This window comes from Dermacentor albipictus, chromosome 9, assembly GCF_038994185.2.
Source record: "Dermacentor albipictus isolate Rhodes 1998 colony chromosome 9, USDA_Dalb.pri_finalv2, whole genome shotgun sequence".
Taxonomy (NCBI): domain Eukaryota; kingdom Metazoa; phylum Arthropoda; class Arachnida; order Ixodida; family Ixodidae; genus Dermacentor; species Dermacentor albipictus.
In genome coordinates, this window is record NC_091829.1 from 65,348,806 (window position 1) to 65,361,222 (window position 12,417).

Genomic DNA, 12,417 nt, shown 5'->3' on the forward strand with positions numbered 1-12,417 from the left:
GAATCATGACGCGCGTCTGAACAGGAGTCGGCGTATTCAGCCATCCAGCTGCATTGAATGATCTCCACGTGCGGCGCCTTCGAGTGCGATTTTCGCAAGGCACCTTGAAGTCGGGTGCCACTAAGATTCGTTGTCCGTTCATGAGGCCGCCCGTTGCTGAAGTTTTCCAATACTTACTTTGGACACTTTGCTGTTCGAAGCATCCAACGACACTGACAACAGTATTGGGGAGTATTTAATCCTGTAATGCCCAAACACAGTTGTACATCACAGAAAATTCACAGAATCTTTCCACCTTTATTTCTCGCCGTGGAGGGTACATTTGTACTAAACACACTATGTATGAGCGAAGGTAATTAACAATCAACATAAGAATTGAAATCTTAAGCTATTCAATAACTACAATGGGCTCCAGCCTAATACTGTCGCTACTTGTTTTTCCCTCGCGATAATTCGAACTTTGCCGCCTCAAACAGCGCAGTATACAGAAAGCGCGTTAGGCATTACAGGGTTAAAAAGCTCCTTAACCACCTTGGTGACTTGGTGAAAACACTATGCGGTTAACAAACACTCTTGCGAATATCTCAAATTTTCCACTGCTGTGCGGCGGGTGGAACTCGCAAACGTAGTGCGAGATCACCTTTTTCGCAAACGTGATTTTCAATAGAAACATTATTTTCACTGTTTTCGGGCTGCCCTATTTGGTCAAATAAAAGATATCTATACGCGGTCAGTAGCGGAACATCAACAAGGGTGCTTGAATGAGCGCGGTTTTTCCTCCTGCTACTGTCTATATTTATCGAACCAATTTAATAAAGAGGCTGAAGTAAGCGAAACAGTTCATTTTAACTTCAGAGAAATTACGTACTTCCGGCAAACGCTCGTGCAGGAATGCAACACTGGGCACACCGATTACCAGTGTTGTAGCCCTCGGGTCTCAATTTCTATGGGTATGGACACTCAACCAGCTTTCAAGTAAGCGAAACTCGGACAATCCGCTCCAGGCTGGTTGCCTCGGCAGACTTCGCTACACCAGCTTGACCAGCCGATAGTAACCACACTCACATTGCGCGTTTTACAACAGATCAATACTGCCCCGCCATCTTTCGTCTACGAACGCTGTTGGTAGTAAGAGTTGCGACGAATGCTGCACGTTTATTAGTTTGCGCCGTCAGTAACATGCAAACGATGCCGATTGGTGCTTCGGCGGCGGCAGCGTGGAAACTTGCTATACATTGCTCCCTTCCTTTTTCCGCTTCAGGCCTTCGTAACGGCGATGCGCAGCTGATGCTACTACGCGCAGCGGGCAACTTGGAACACTTAAACGTGCCCATTTAAACCCGGCCTGCCCTTACGCGGTAATACTTCATACTTAATAAATTTCCACGGTGAAACCAGCGCCAGAACAAACAATAGCTAGGGGGTAATTAGAGCAAGTTAGCCTTAGGTTAGGCTACGTCCCGTTCGGTGAAGAACGGACGTACAGCGAACGACAAGGACGGTAGAAGTGCGTTCCAAGGCGGAAGAAGGCGGGGCACTCGCGTCATGCTTAGACACTTTCCCGAAACTTCTAGTTTTCTGTTCCACCAGCTATCTATCCCAACTACGGCGTTCAACGAACATTCTACTGCTTGTCTTTCCTATGCCTTTACCTATTGGACAGCTAGGTAAGCCCCGGTCCTATAGGTGCTGTATTTCGATGATCTCTCCTCCCACTGCCCTACCTACAGCTCTCCTTAGACTAACCAGGACCTGCCTCTGCCAACACTAAATTAGTTCAGCTCACGGCACTTGACACGACAGTCATCGTGCATGTCACCGGCGTTACACGTCGTCATTGTCGTCTTCTGGCCTCATGGCCAGCGCTCTTTCCTGTGTCTGTGTGTGCGTGTGTGCGTATGCGTGTTCGTATGCGTGTGTGCGCGTATGCGTGTGCACGTGTGTGTGCGCGCACGTAACAACGCGTTGTCCATATTTGTGGGCAATGGTGCCAATGGCCACTTCATCGTGAACATAAACGTGGCCGCTTTTACACAGACTCCAGAGCTGACGTTTGAGCAGGACCACTCGAGGCTGGGTCAGCGGCTGTGCAGCGGACCACATACCAACTTGTTCCTGGTCGAGGGACAGTCGTTCGAAGTCCGTGGTGGAGACATGCTCGTCATAATCGCCACTTCCAGTGAGCACGCTGCTCCGCAACTGTAAAAAAAAGATTTGAGAGAGCTGGCAATTTCTTCCGGCACAAAACATATGGAGCGCCAACAGTAACGTAGGCCAAATGGAGACCAGACTGCAGGAGAGCATACACGCCGTGGAAAGCACGCTAGGCGAGATGGGACTCAACTGTTCGGCGGCAAAGTCGGGGCTTTTGGTCCTAAAACATCGGCTCAGGGGTCGAAGACCCAAGGGCTACGTCCCCGGGGAGGAACCCAAGATTATCTTACACTGTCACGACGGATCCGCTATCAAGCAGGTGGAAAAGATTGAAGTTTTAGACTTCCACATCGCTGCGGGAGGTACCAACCTGAATGCCATTCAACACATTTCAAACAAGACGGACCAAGTCATCAGGTTACTAAAGAGAATCAGCAACAGACACAGAGGCCTGGGTGAGGACAGCGCTCTAAGGCTAGTGCACGCCTTCGCTCGCTGTCACTTCACCTACGTGGCAGGTCTATTTAAATGGCCGCAGGCCGAGCTGAACAACCTAAACACTATGATGAGAAAGTTAGTGAAGACTACCCTTGGTATACCCATCAGCACCTCGAACGTGAAGCTCATGAACCTAGGCGTGAACGAGTCCAAGTAATGAATCGGCGGAGTATGAATTCCGATACAGAAACGAGTGCTTCTTATCTGCTCCGATTGCAAGGCTCACATTAAGCTAGCTGAAGGAGATGTTTCATACGCAGACCCGCAATTACGTACTGTTAACTTGAGGGCCTAAGTTTAGCCAATGGGCTTTAACTAGATTTTAATTGTGAACCACTATACCATCAGCATAAATACAAACCTGGTCAAAAAATAACCGAATTGAATTTCTGGTGAGGTAGGTACACGGAATATAATTGCTATGTAGCCTCTGTTTAAGCATGTAGCAATAGTCTCTAGTGTAGGTTTTGGTGTCTTAATTCAAATCGCATAAACAAATGCAGGTGAACTTGGGAACGGGACGATATGTCCGAGTATTTTCAGAATTGTTCATGTTTGAAACTACGCTGATGCTGCCCCCAATTGTTATTTACTTATTTCAGTACTAGCAAATTATTCCGAAGCTCAGGATTAGACCGAAAATGTTCAGCTCACCAATGAAAAGTAGTTTACAGCATGCGTTCGTTTCTAATCCGACTTTTTCACTTTTCTGTGCTGCGCTCTGTCGAATGCCGCTGGCAACGCTTTGGAAGGGTGCCGGGGCTTTCGTCCTTCGATTTGTGCAGCTGCACCCATGTTGAGTCTGCGTCGGTTAGGCGTTTCGTCGATCGCGGCTGGCTTCTTCATGGTAGCATTGTCGTACCTGGAAGCCACGTCGCAATCATCGACCACCGGATGAGCAAGCCTGAGCGCTCTCTCCTGCCAGCAATGCGGCCGTTGAAGGCGTGCCGAGTTCGGTCTGCGGACGCGGCTGCCTTAGAGTTTGTTGTCGCTGATTTCAGAAGTTGAAACTCGCTTTGTATAATTTTTACACATATTTTAGACCTCACGCATATTGAATAAGTCTTAGCGCGCAGCCTTGCGTGTCGGATTAGCCAAAGCGATGCATTTGTTTAGATTGACATCTACATCCACAGGTCGTTTATTGTTAGTGTGCAATGTAGAAACGGTGCATCGCTGACATGAAATGTGAAAATGTAGCAAAACGTACACATCTGCAAATATCAGCGGCCGAGCCAATTAAACAACATACTTTTGCACTTAGAAATGCTGAGCAAGAAGGTTCAACCTTGCTGGACATCCTGGCCAACCGACATCCAAAATGGAGCATCCGGCTGCGCGAGGACAACAGAGTGTGCTGCAGCCTTGCCAGTGGCATGAACACTGTGTCACGTACGTTGCTCGCAGCTGCTACATGTGGCTTGACACAAGCATGCTGCAGGAGATATTCACCTCGCTGCTAAAGAAGTCAGGTTGACCTGGGATGATGCCAAGGCAACAGTGAGAATGATGAGTTTATTGAATAATTGACCAGGCTAAACAGTTACAGCCCCATTAGAGAGCAATCAGGAGTAAGTTTGTGCCATTCATTCCTTTATTTCAATAAACAACGGATTACCACAGGGGTACTAATATGGCCTGCAAGCACTACAGCATGGGTCCATATAAAAGCTAGTGCGAAAGAGCCTTACCTTTAGGTTTGTCTTTGACATGACTGTCAAAACCTTTTGCAGTCGTTAGTAGTGTTATATAGCATAACCAGCATGAAACATTTGAAACAACTTTGCCCCTACAATACACCAGGTAATAGGTGCGACGGCTGTGGGCAGTCTATGAAAACGACCTATCCGCTGTTCTTTATACGACATCACTCAATGCGAAGCAAACCCCCGACCTCTGTGCAAAACTGACAGTGGCATTCCATGAAAATAAATGGCACCATATGTTGTCGCCTACTCTTAACTGCTAATAGCACTTCCCAATGCCTATTGGATTGAATTTGCGGGTGAAATGTCTACTGATGATGATGCCTGCTGCTGATGACACATTTAACTTCAGTGATGTTTATATCCTTCATGCAGATGTAGCCTTGCTAAACCAACCCATTTTTGACTGACGTCCTAAACTGATTTTGTCCAACAGGCCACCAAGGCGGGCATCGTCATCATGACGGTCCATCGACCCAACTATGACATCTTCACCATAACGACGCGAGGTGGATCGCCGTCTGCAGTAAACAGCCGTGTGGACCGGCACACTACTTTAATATACTGCCAACTGCGTTGGCGGATAGGCAAAGAAAGTTGACGGCAGCACATGCTCCCATAAAGCTAGGGCTAAAATTAAAGAATTAAATCTAGCTGGACGACTTTTATGGAAAGAATAATTCACAGACGGAGAAGTCAGATGACATACAATGTCACTCATTCATTCATGAGTGAATGTCATTCCCCCTCAAGAGAGAGAGCAAATGATAAAGGAAAGGTAGGGAGGTTAACTTGGACTGAGCCCGGTTGGCTACCCTACACTGGGGAAAGGAAAAAGGGGACGGAAAGATTAAAAGAAGAGAAAGTCTACTGGAGATATCGTTAGTACACATTTACTGACATTTCATTGCGTGATGAATAAACTTGTTTGTGTAAATTACATTGCGCTTTGACATCAGAAGCATATAGCCTTTAAAATAATCTCTCCGGTTGTCTTATAAAATCAAACGGCTCAGATTCAACGCATAGATCATTCCTCCTGGAAATAAATTTTATTGACAATGATTAACGCTATAAATTAACGATTTGCGTAAATTACTTTCCGCGTTAAAAGCAAAAGCCTATAAGAATTTAAATATTCTCTTCGCCTTATTTTATAACTTCTCACAGCTAAATTCAGTACATACATCATTCCACCAGCAAATGCCTTTTTAATAACAATTATTTACGTGACGAATAAACGATTCTGGGTAAGTTACTTTCCGCGTTAAAAGCAGAGGCCCATAACACTTGAGAATATTTTCTCCGCCGTGTTTGATAACTTCTAACAGCTCAGATTAAAAGCATAGATCATTCCACCAGCAAATGCACTTTTACTGACAATTACTTACTCGATAAAAAAAAACAAATTTCCATGAGTTACTTTCCACGTTAAAGCCAGAAGCCTATAGCCCTTATAGAATAATATCTCCGCTAACTTTAAAAGTTCAATCATCTCAGATTCAACACATAGATCATTCCCCAGGAAATAATCTATTACTGACAATTATTTACTCGATGAATAACCGAATTTCTGTAAATAACTATCTTCGTTAAAACAAGAAGCTAATAGCCCCTTAGAAGCTTTAAAACACGGTGGAGAGATTATTCTAACAGATGAGATTCAACGCATAGATCATTCCTACAGTAAATGCACTTTCACTGAAAATTACTTACGCGATAAAAAAAAACGAATTTGCAGAAACTACTTTCCGTGTTAAAAGCAGAATCCTATAGCTCTTTAGAATAAACTCTCCATTTGCTTTATAATTTCTAACAACTAAGATTGACAGCATAGATCATTCCCCATTAAATAAACATTTACTGATAATTACTTAGGCGACGAATAAACGAAATTGCATAAATTGGCTTCCCCTTAAGAAGCATACGTCTATAGCCTTTAGAATATTCCTTTATCACTTTTCCTAACAGCTCAGATTCAACGCATAAATTATTCCCACCTGAAATTCCCTTTTTCAAACAATTATTTAAGCGAAGAAAAAACGAATTTCCGCAAATTAGTTTCCCCGTTATGAGCAGAACCCATTAGCCCATTAGAATATTAGCGCCAATGTGTTTGTGTAACTATTCCTAACAGCTCAGATTCAACACATAGATAAATCCCACCTGAAAGTCAATTTCTGAGACAATTATTTACTCGACTAACAAACGAATTTCAACAAATAATTTGTCACGTAAAAAGGCGAAGCCTCTAGCCCTTCAGAATATTACCGAAACCACTTTATCACTTTCGCTAACAGCACCGAATCAACGCATAGATCATTCTCACCCTCAAGTCCCCTTATTCACACAATTATTTAGGCGATGAAAAAACGAATTTGCACAAATTAGTTTCCCGGCTAGGAAAATTAAAATTAAATTATGGGGTTTAACGTGCCAAAACCACTTTCTGATCACGAGGCACGCCGTAGTGGAGGACTCCGGAAATTTCGACTACCTGGGGTTCGTTAACGTGCACCTAAATATAAGTGCACGGGTGTTTTCGCATTTCGCCCCCATCGAAATGCGGCCGCCGTGGCCAGGATTCGATCCCGCGACCTGATGCTCAGCAGCCCAACACTATAGCCACTGAGCAACCACGGCGGGTTCCCCGTTAGGAGCAGCATGCGTTAGCCCTTTAGAATATTAGCGCCAATGTGTTCGATCGCTATTCCTAACAGCTCAGCTTCAACGCATAGATCGTTCCCATCTGAAAGTCACTTTTTGAGAAAATTGTTTACTCGACTAACAACCGAATTTCCACAGATAATTTGCCACGTAAAATGGGGAAGCCTCTAGCCCTATAGAATATTAACGCTACCTCTTTATCACTTTCGCTAACAGCACCGAATGAACGCATAGGTCATTCTCACCCTCAACTTCCCTTTTTCTGACATTTCAGCGATGAGTAAACGAATTTGCGAAAATTAGTTTCCCCGTTAGAAGCAGAACGCGTTAGCCCTTTAGAATATTAGCGCCACTGTGTTCTATCGCTTTTCCTAACAGCTCAGATTCAACGCATAGATCAACCCAACCTGAAAGTCACTTTCTGAGACAATTATTCACTCGACTAACAAAACGGATTTCCACAAATAATTTGAAACGTAAAAAGGGGAAGCCCCTAGCCCTATAGAATATTAACGCTACCTCTATCACTTTTCCTAACCACGCCGAATCAACGCATGGATCATTCTCACCCTCAAGTCCCCTTTTTCAGACAATTATGTAAGCGATGAGTAAACGAATTTGCTCAACTTAGTTTCCCCGTTAGAAGCCGAACGCGTTAGCCCTTTAGAATATTAGCGCCACTGTGTTCTATCGCTATTGCTAACAGCTCAGATTCAACGCATAGATCAATTCCACCCGAAAGCCACTTTCTGTGAAAATTATTTACTCGACTAACAAACGAATTTCCACAGATAATTTCCTACGTAAAAAGGAGAAGCCTCTAGCCCTTAAGAATATTAACGCCACCTCTTTATCACTTTCGCTAACAGCACCGAATCAACGCATAGATCATTTTCACCCTCAAGTCCCCCTCTTCAGACAAGTATTCAAGCGATGAAAAAACGAATTTGCGCAAATCAGTTTCCCCGTTAGGAGCAGAACGCGTTAGCCCTTTAGAATATTAGCGCCACTGTGTTCTATCGCTATTGCTAACAGCTCGGATTCAACGCATAGATCAATCCCACCTGAAAGTCACTTTCTGAGAAAATTATTTACTCGACTAACAAGCGAATTTCCACAAATAATTTGCCACGTAAAAAGGAGAAGCCTCTAGCCCTTTAGAATATTAACGCGACCTCTATCACTTTCGCTAACAGCACCGAAAAAACGTATAGATCATTCTCACCCTCAAGTCCCCTTTTTCAGACAATTATGTAAGAGATGAATAAACGAATTTGCGGAAATTAGTTTCCCCGTGAGAAGCAGAACGCGTTAGCGCTTTAGAATATTAGCGGCACTGTGCTCTATCGCTTTTCCTAACAGCTCAGATTCAACGCATAGATCAATCCCACCTGAAAGTCACTTTCTGAGACGGTTATTTACTCTACTAACGAACGAATTTCCACAAATAAATTGCCACGTAAAAAGGCGAAGCTTCTAGCCCTTTAGAATATTAACGCGACCTCTTTATCACTTTCGCTAACAGCACCGAATCAACGCATAGATCATTCACACACTCAAGTCCCCTATTTCAGACAATTATGTAAGCGATGAATAAACGAATTAGCGCAAATTAGTTTCCCCGTTAGAAGCAGAACGCGTTAGCTCTTTAGAATATTAGCGCCACTGTGTTCTATCGCTTTTCCTAACAGCTCAGATTCAACGCATAGATCAATCCCACCCGAAAGTCACTTTCTGAGACAATTATTTACTCGACTAACGAACACATTTCCACATATAATTTGCCACGTAAAAAGGGGAAGCCTCTAGCCCTTTAGAATATTAACGCGACCTCTTTATCACTTTCGCTAACAGCACCGAATGAACGCATAGATCATTCTCACCCTCAAGTCCCCTTTTTCAGACAATTATGGAAGCGATGAATAAACGAATTTGCGCAAATTAGTTTCCCACTTAGAAGCAGAACGCGTTAGCCCTTTAGAATATTAGCGCCCCTGTGTTACCCGCCGCGGTTGCTCAGTGGCTATGGTGTTAGGCTGCTGAGCACGAGGTCGCGGGATCGAATCCCGGCCACGGCGGCCGCATTTCGATGGGGGCGAAATGCGAAAACACCCGTGTACTTAGATTTAGGTGCACGTTAAAGAACCCCAGGTGGTCGAAATTTCCGGAGTCCCCCACTACGGCGTGCCTCATAATCAGAAAGTGGTTTTGGCACGTAAAACCCCAAAAAAAAAAAAAAGCGCCCCTGTGTTCTTTCGCTTTTCCTAACAGCTCAGATTCAACGCATAGATCATTCCTACCTTAATGTCACATTCTGAGACAATCATTTGCCCGACTGACAAACCGATCTGCACAAATAATTTGCCACGTAAAAAGGGGAAGCCTCTAGCCCTTTAGAATATCAACGCCACCTCTTTATCACTTTCGCTAACAGCACCGAATGAACGCATAGATCATTCTCACCCTCAACTCCCCTTTTTCAGACATTTCAGCGATGAGTAAACGAATTTGCGAAAATTAGTTTCCCACTTAGAAGCAGAACGCGTTAGCCCTTTAGAATATTAGCGCCACTGTGTTCTATCGCTTTTCCTAACAGCTCAGATTCAACGCATAGATCATTCCTACCTTAATGTCACATTCTGAGACAATCATTTGCCCGACTGAAAAACCAATCTGCACAAATAATTTGCCACGTAAAAAGGGGAAGCCTCTAGCCCTTTAGAATATCAACGCCACCTCTTTATCACTTTCGCTAACAGCACCGAATGAACGCATGGATCATTCTCACCCTCAACTCCCCTTTTTCAGACATTTCAGCGATGAGTAAACGAATTTGCGAAAATTAGTTTCCCACTTAGAAGCAGAACGCGTTAGCCCTTTAGAATATTAGCGCCACTGTGTTCTATCGCTTTTCCTAACAGCTCAGATTCAACGCATAGATCATTCCTACCTTAATGTCACATTCTGAGACAATCATTTGCCCGACTGACAAACCAATCTGCACAAATAATTTGCCACGTAAAAAGGGGAAGCCTCTAGCCCTTTAGAATATCAACGCCACCTCTATCACTTTCGCTAACAGCACCGAATGAACGCATAGATCATTCTCACCCTCAACTCCCCTTTTTCAGACATATCAGCCATGAGTAAACGAATTTGCGAAAATTAGTTTCCCCGTTAGAAGCAGAACGCATTAGCCCTTTGGAATATTAGCGCCACTGCGTTCCATCCCTTTTCCTCTAAGAGCCCAGATTCAACGCACAGATAATTCCCCACTGGAAGTGACTTTTTCTGACAATTATTTACGCACTGAATAAACGAATTTGCCCTAAATATTTGCCATGCTAAAAGCAGAAGTGTCCGGCCCTTTCGAATATTAGCGATACCGTGTTCTATCGCTTTTCCTAACAGCTCAGATTCAACGCATAGATCATTCCTACCTGAAAGTCCCTATCTGAGAAGTATTTAGGCGATGAATAATCAAATTTCCGCAAATTATTTCCAATTTTAAAAGTAGAATTCTCTACCCTTTATAGCCTTGGCGCCACCGTGTTTTATCACTTTCCCTAAATGCTCAGATTCAATGCATATATCATTCCCACCTGAAAGTAACTTTCTGAGACAATTATTTACGCGATGAATATACGGATTTCCGCAAATTATTTGCCATGTTAAAAGTAGAAGCTTCTAGCCCTTCAGAATTAAGGAGCGATCATGTTTTATCGTTTTCCTCTCAGCTCAGTTTGAATGCGTATTTCATTCCCCCACCAGATGCACTTTTTCAGACAATTGCTTACGCGATGAATAAACGTATTTGCGTAAATTTGTTTCCACGTTAAAAGCAGTAGCCTATAGGCTTTTAGTATAATCGCGCCACGATGTTTTATCACTACCCGCGACAGCTCAGATTCAACGCATATATTATTCAGCCTGCCAATGCACTTTTTTTACAATGATTTACGCGAGGAATAAACGAACTTTCGTGAATTTCTTTCCCCGTTAAAAGCAGAAATTTGTAGCCCATTAGAATATCCACTCCACTGTGTTGTTTCACTTTTCTGAACAGCTGATATTCAACGCATGGATGATTCCTCCTGTAAATCCACGTAGGGTGATTAAGTTATGCTAGCTAACGAAAGGTGAACGATATAACTAATGAACGATTGTACCCATGATACGTTGACTTAACGAATGATCGAACCAACACTTCGTTTGTCGATCCCGAACCCCGACATTTGACGAAAACAGTCGATACAAAGACTGCACCCATTCTGCAGTCTTTTACGTGCAAGAACCACGATATGATTATACAAGGCCTAGTGTCAAACTTCTGATTAATTCCGACCAGCTAAGGTTCTTTATGGTGAACTCTGCTCAGAAAGTGGCGTATTTGCACTTACCCCCAACGAAATCTAGCCATGGCCGCTGAGATTAGATCACGAGCTTTCGGGCTTAGGCACACGACGTCAAAGCCGCTGCACCACGATGGCGGTTTGTTCGAATCAAGAGCCACGGTAACGTCCTACGTAGACGAGCAGCCGTCGTATTCACTTTATGTTGACTTCAAATGAGAAGAACGAATTTCGTTCGGACAGTATGAGCTAAGGCTATTCCCTAGAACAGTTAAGCACTTGTACACTGAACCAGATTAACATTGTCAAAATGTCAGTCAGTGCGAAAGGAATCTGCGATATATGTGCTGGCTAAATGGCGCGTTCTTACGGAGAATGGCCGTGTTGAAATAGAAAGAAATAGCCATACTGAAACATCGCAAAAAGATTGATGTCAATATAGATGCTGAAGTCGAGGACGTTGACCCAACTTGATGTTTATTAAAGAATTTAGGATAGCGCGCGCGTGACCTTCTGATCAGCAGCAAACCAGGTCGCTAGAGGAGCTGGCCACCAGGCTCGTATGGTGGACAGCGACCTAGCAGGTAGCTAGGTCGCTGTCCAACAGTTACCAATCAGTACCGTATAGGGTGGGCATCAACGCAGCAGGTTGCTACCACAGTTGCTGATCAGTATCGTAGATTGAGCAACAATATACCAGGTTACCGGAACAGCTGGCCGCCAGATCTGCAGGGTGGGCAGCATGATACCACTTCGCTGGAACGGGAGGTCACCAGATCCGCAAAACGGGCAGCGAGACACCAGGCTGATGGACGAGCTGACCACCAGGTCCATAGGGCGGGCAGCAAGATAACAGTGCACTGGAACTGCTGGCCACCGGGCCCGCAGGCGAGGGACTAAGACAACAGGCCGCTAGAACAACCCAGTAACCCTAGTTAGCGTGAAGAAAAGTTCGTTCGTGAGCGCCACATATCTAAAGGCACATACGCAGTCACCCAAGATAGCGTGAATAAGTTCATTGCAGAGCGGCACACACTGTC

The 12,417-nt window shown here is 44.2% G+C and overlaps 1 protein-coding gene across 5 annotated transcripts in view; it reads right to left on the reverse strand.

Annotated features, from left to right (window-relative positions):
* Window positions 1-295: 295 nt before the first annotated feature.
* The window catches only part of LOC139046634 (uncharacterized), a 43,300-nt gene continuing 31,178 nt past the window's right edge, over window positions 296-12,417 (reverse strand). For 4 of the 5 annotated variants that reach the window (XR_011508776.1, XM_070526263.1, XM_070526264.1 and 1 more), the window contains 3 exons: window positions 12,083-12,289; window positions 3,941-4,130; window positions 296-2,199 (listed from right to left, as the gene is read on the reverse strand). Coding sequence is in view for 1 of the 5 variants with exons in the window: in XM_070526262.1 (XP_070382363.1) it covers window positions 4,101-4,130; window positions 12,083-12,289 (237 nt within the window). In the remaining 4 variants the exon portion in view is untranslated. Of the gene's footprint in view, window positions 2,200-3,904; window positions 4,131-12,082; window positions 12,290-12,417 lie in introns of all 5 variants that reach the window. The other variant, XR_011508775.1, reaches the window with a different exon arrangement.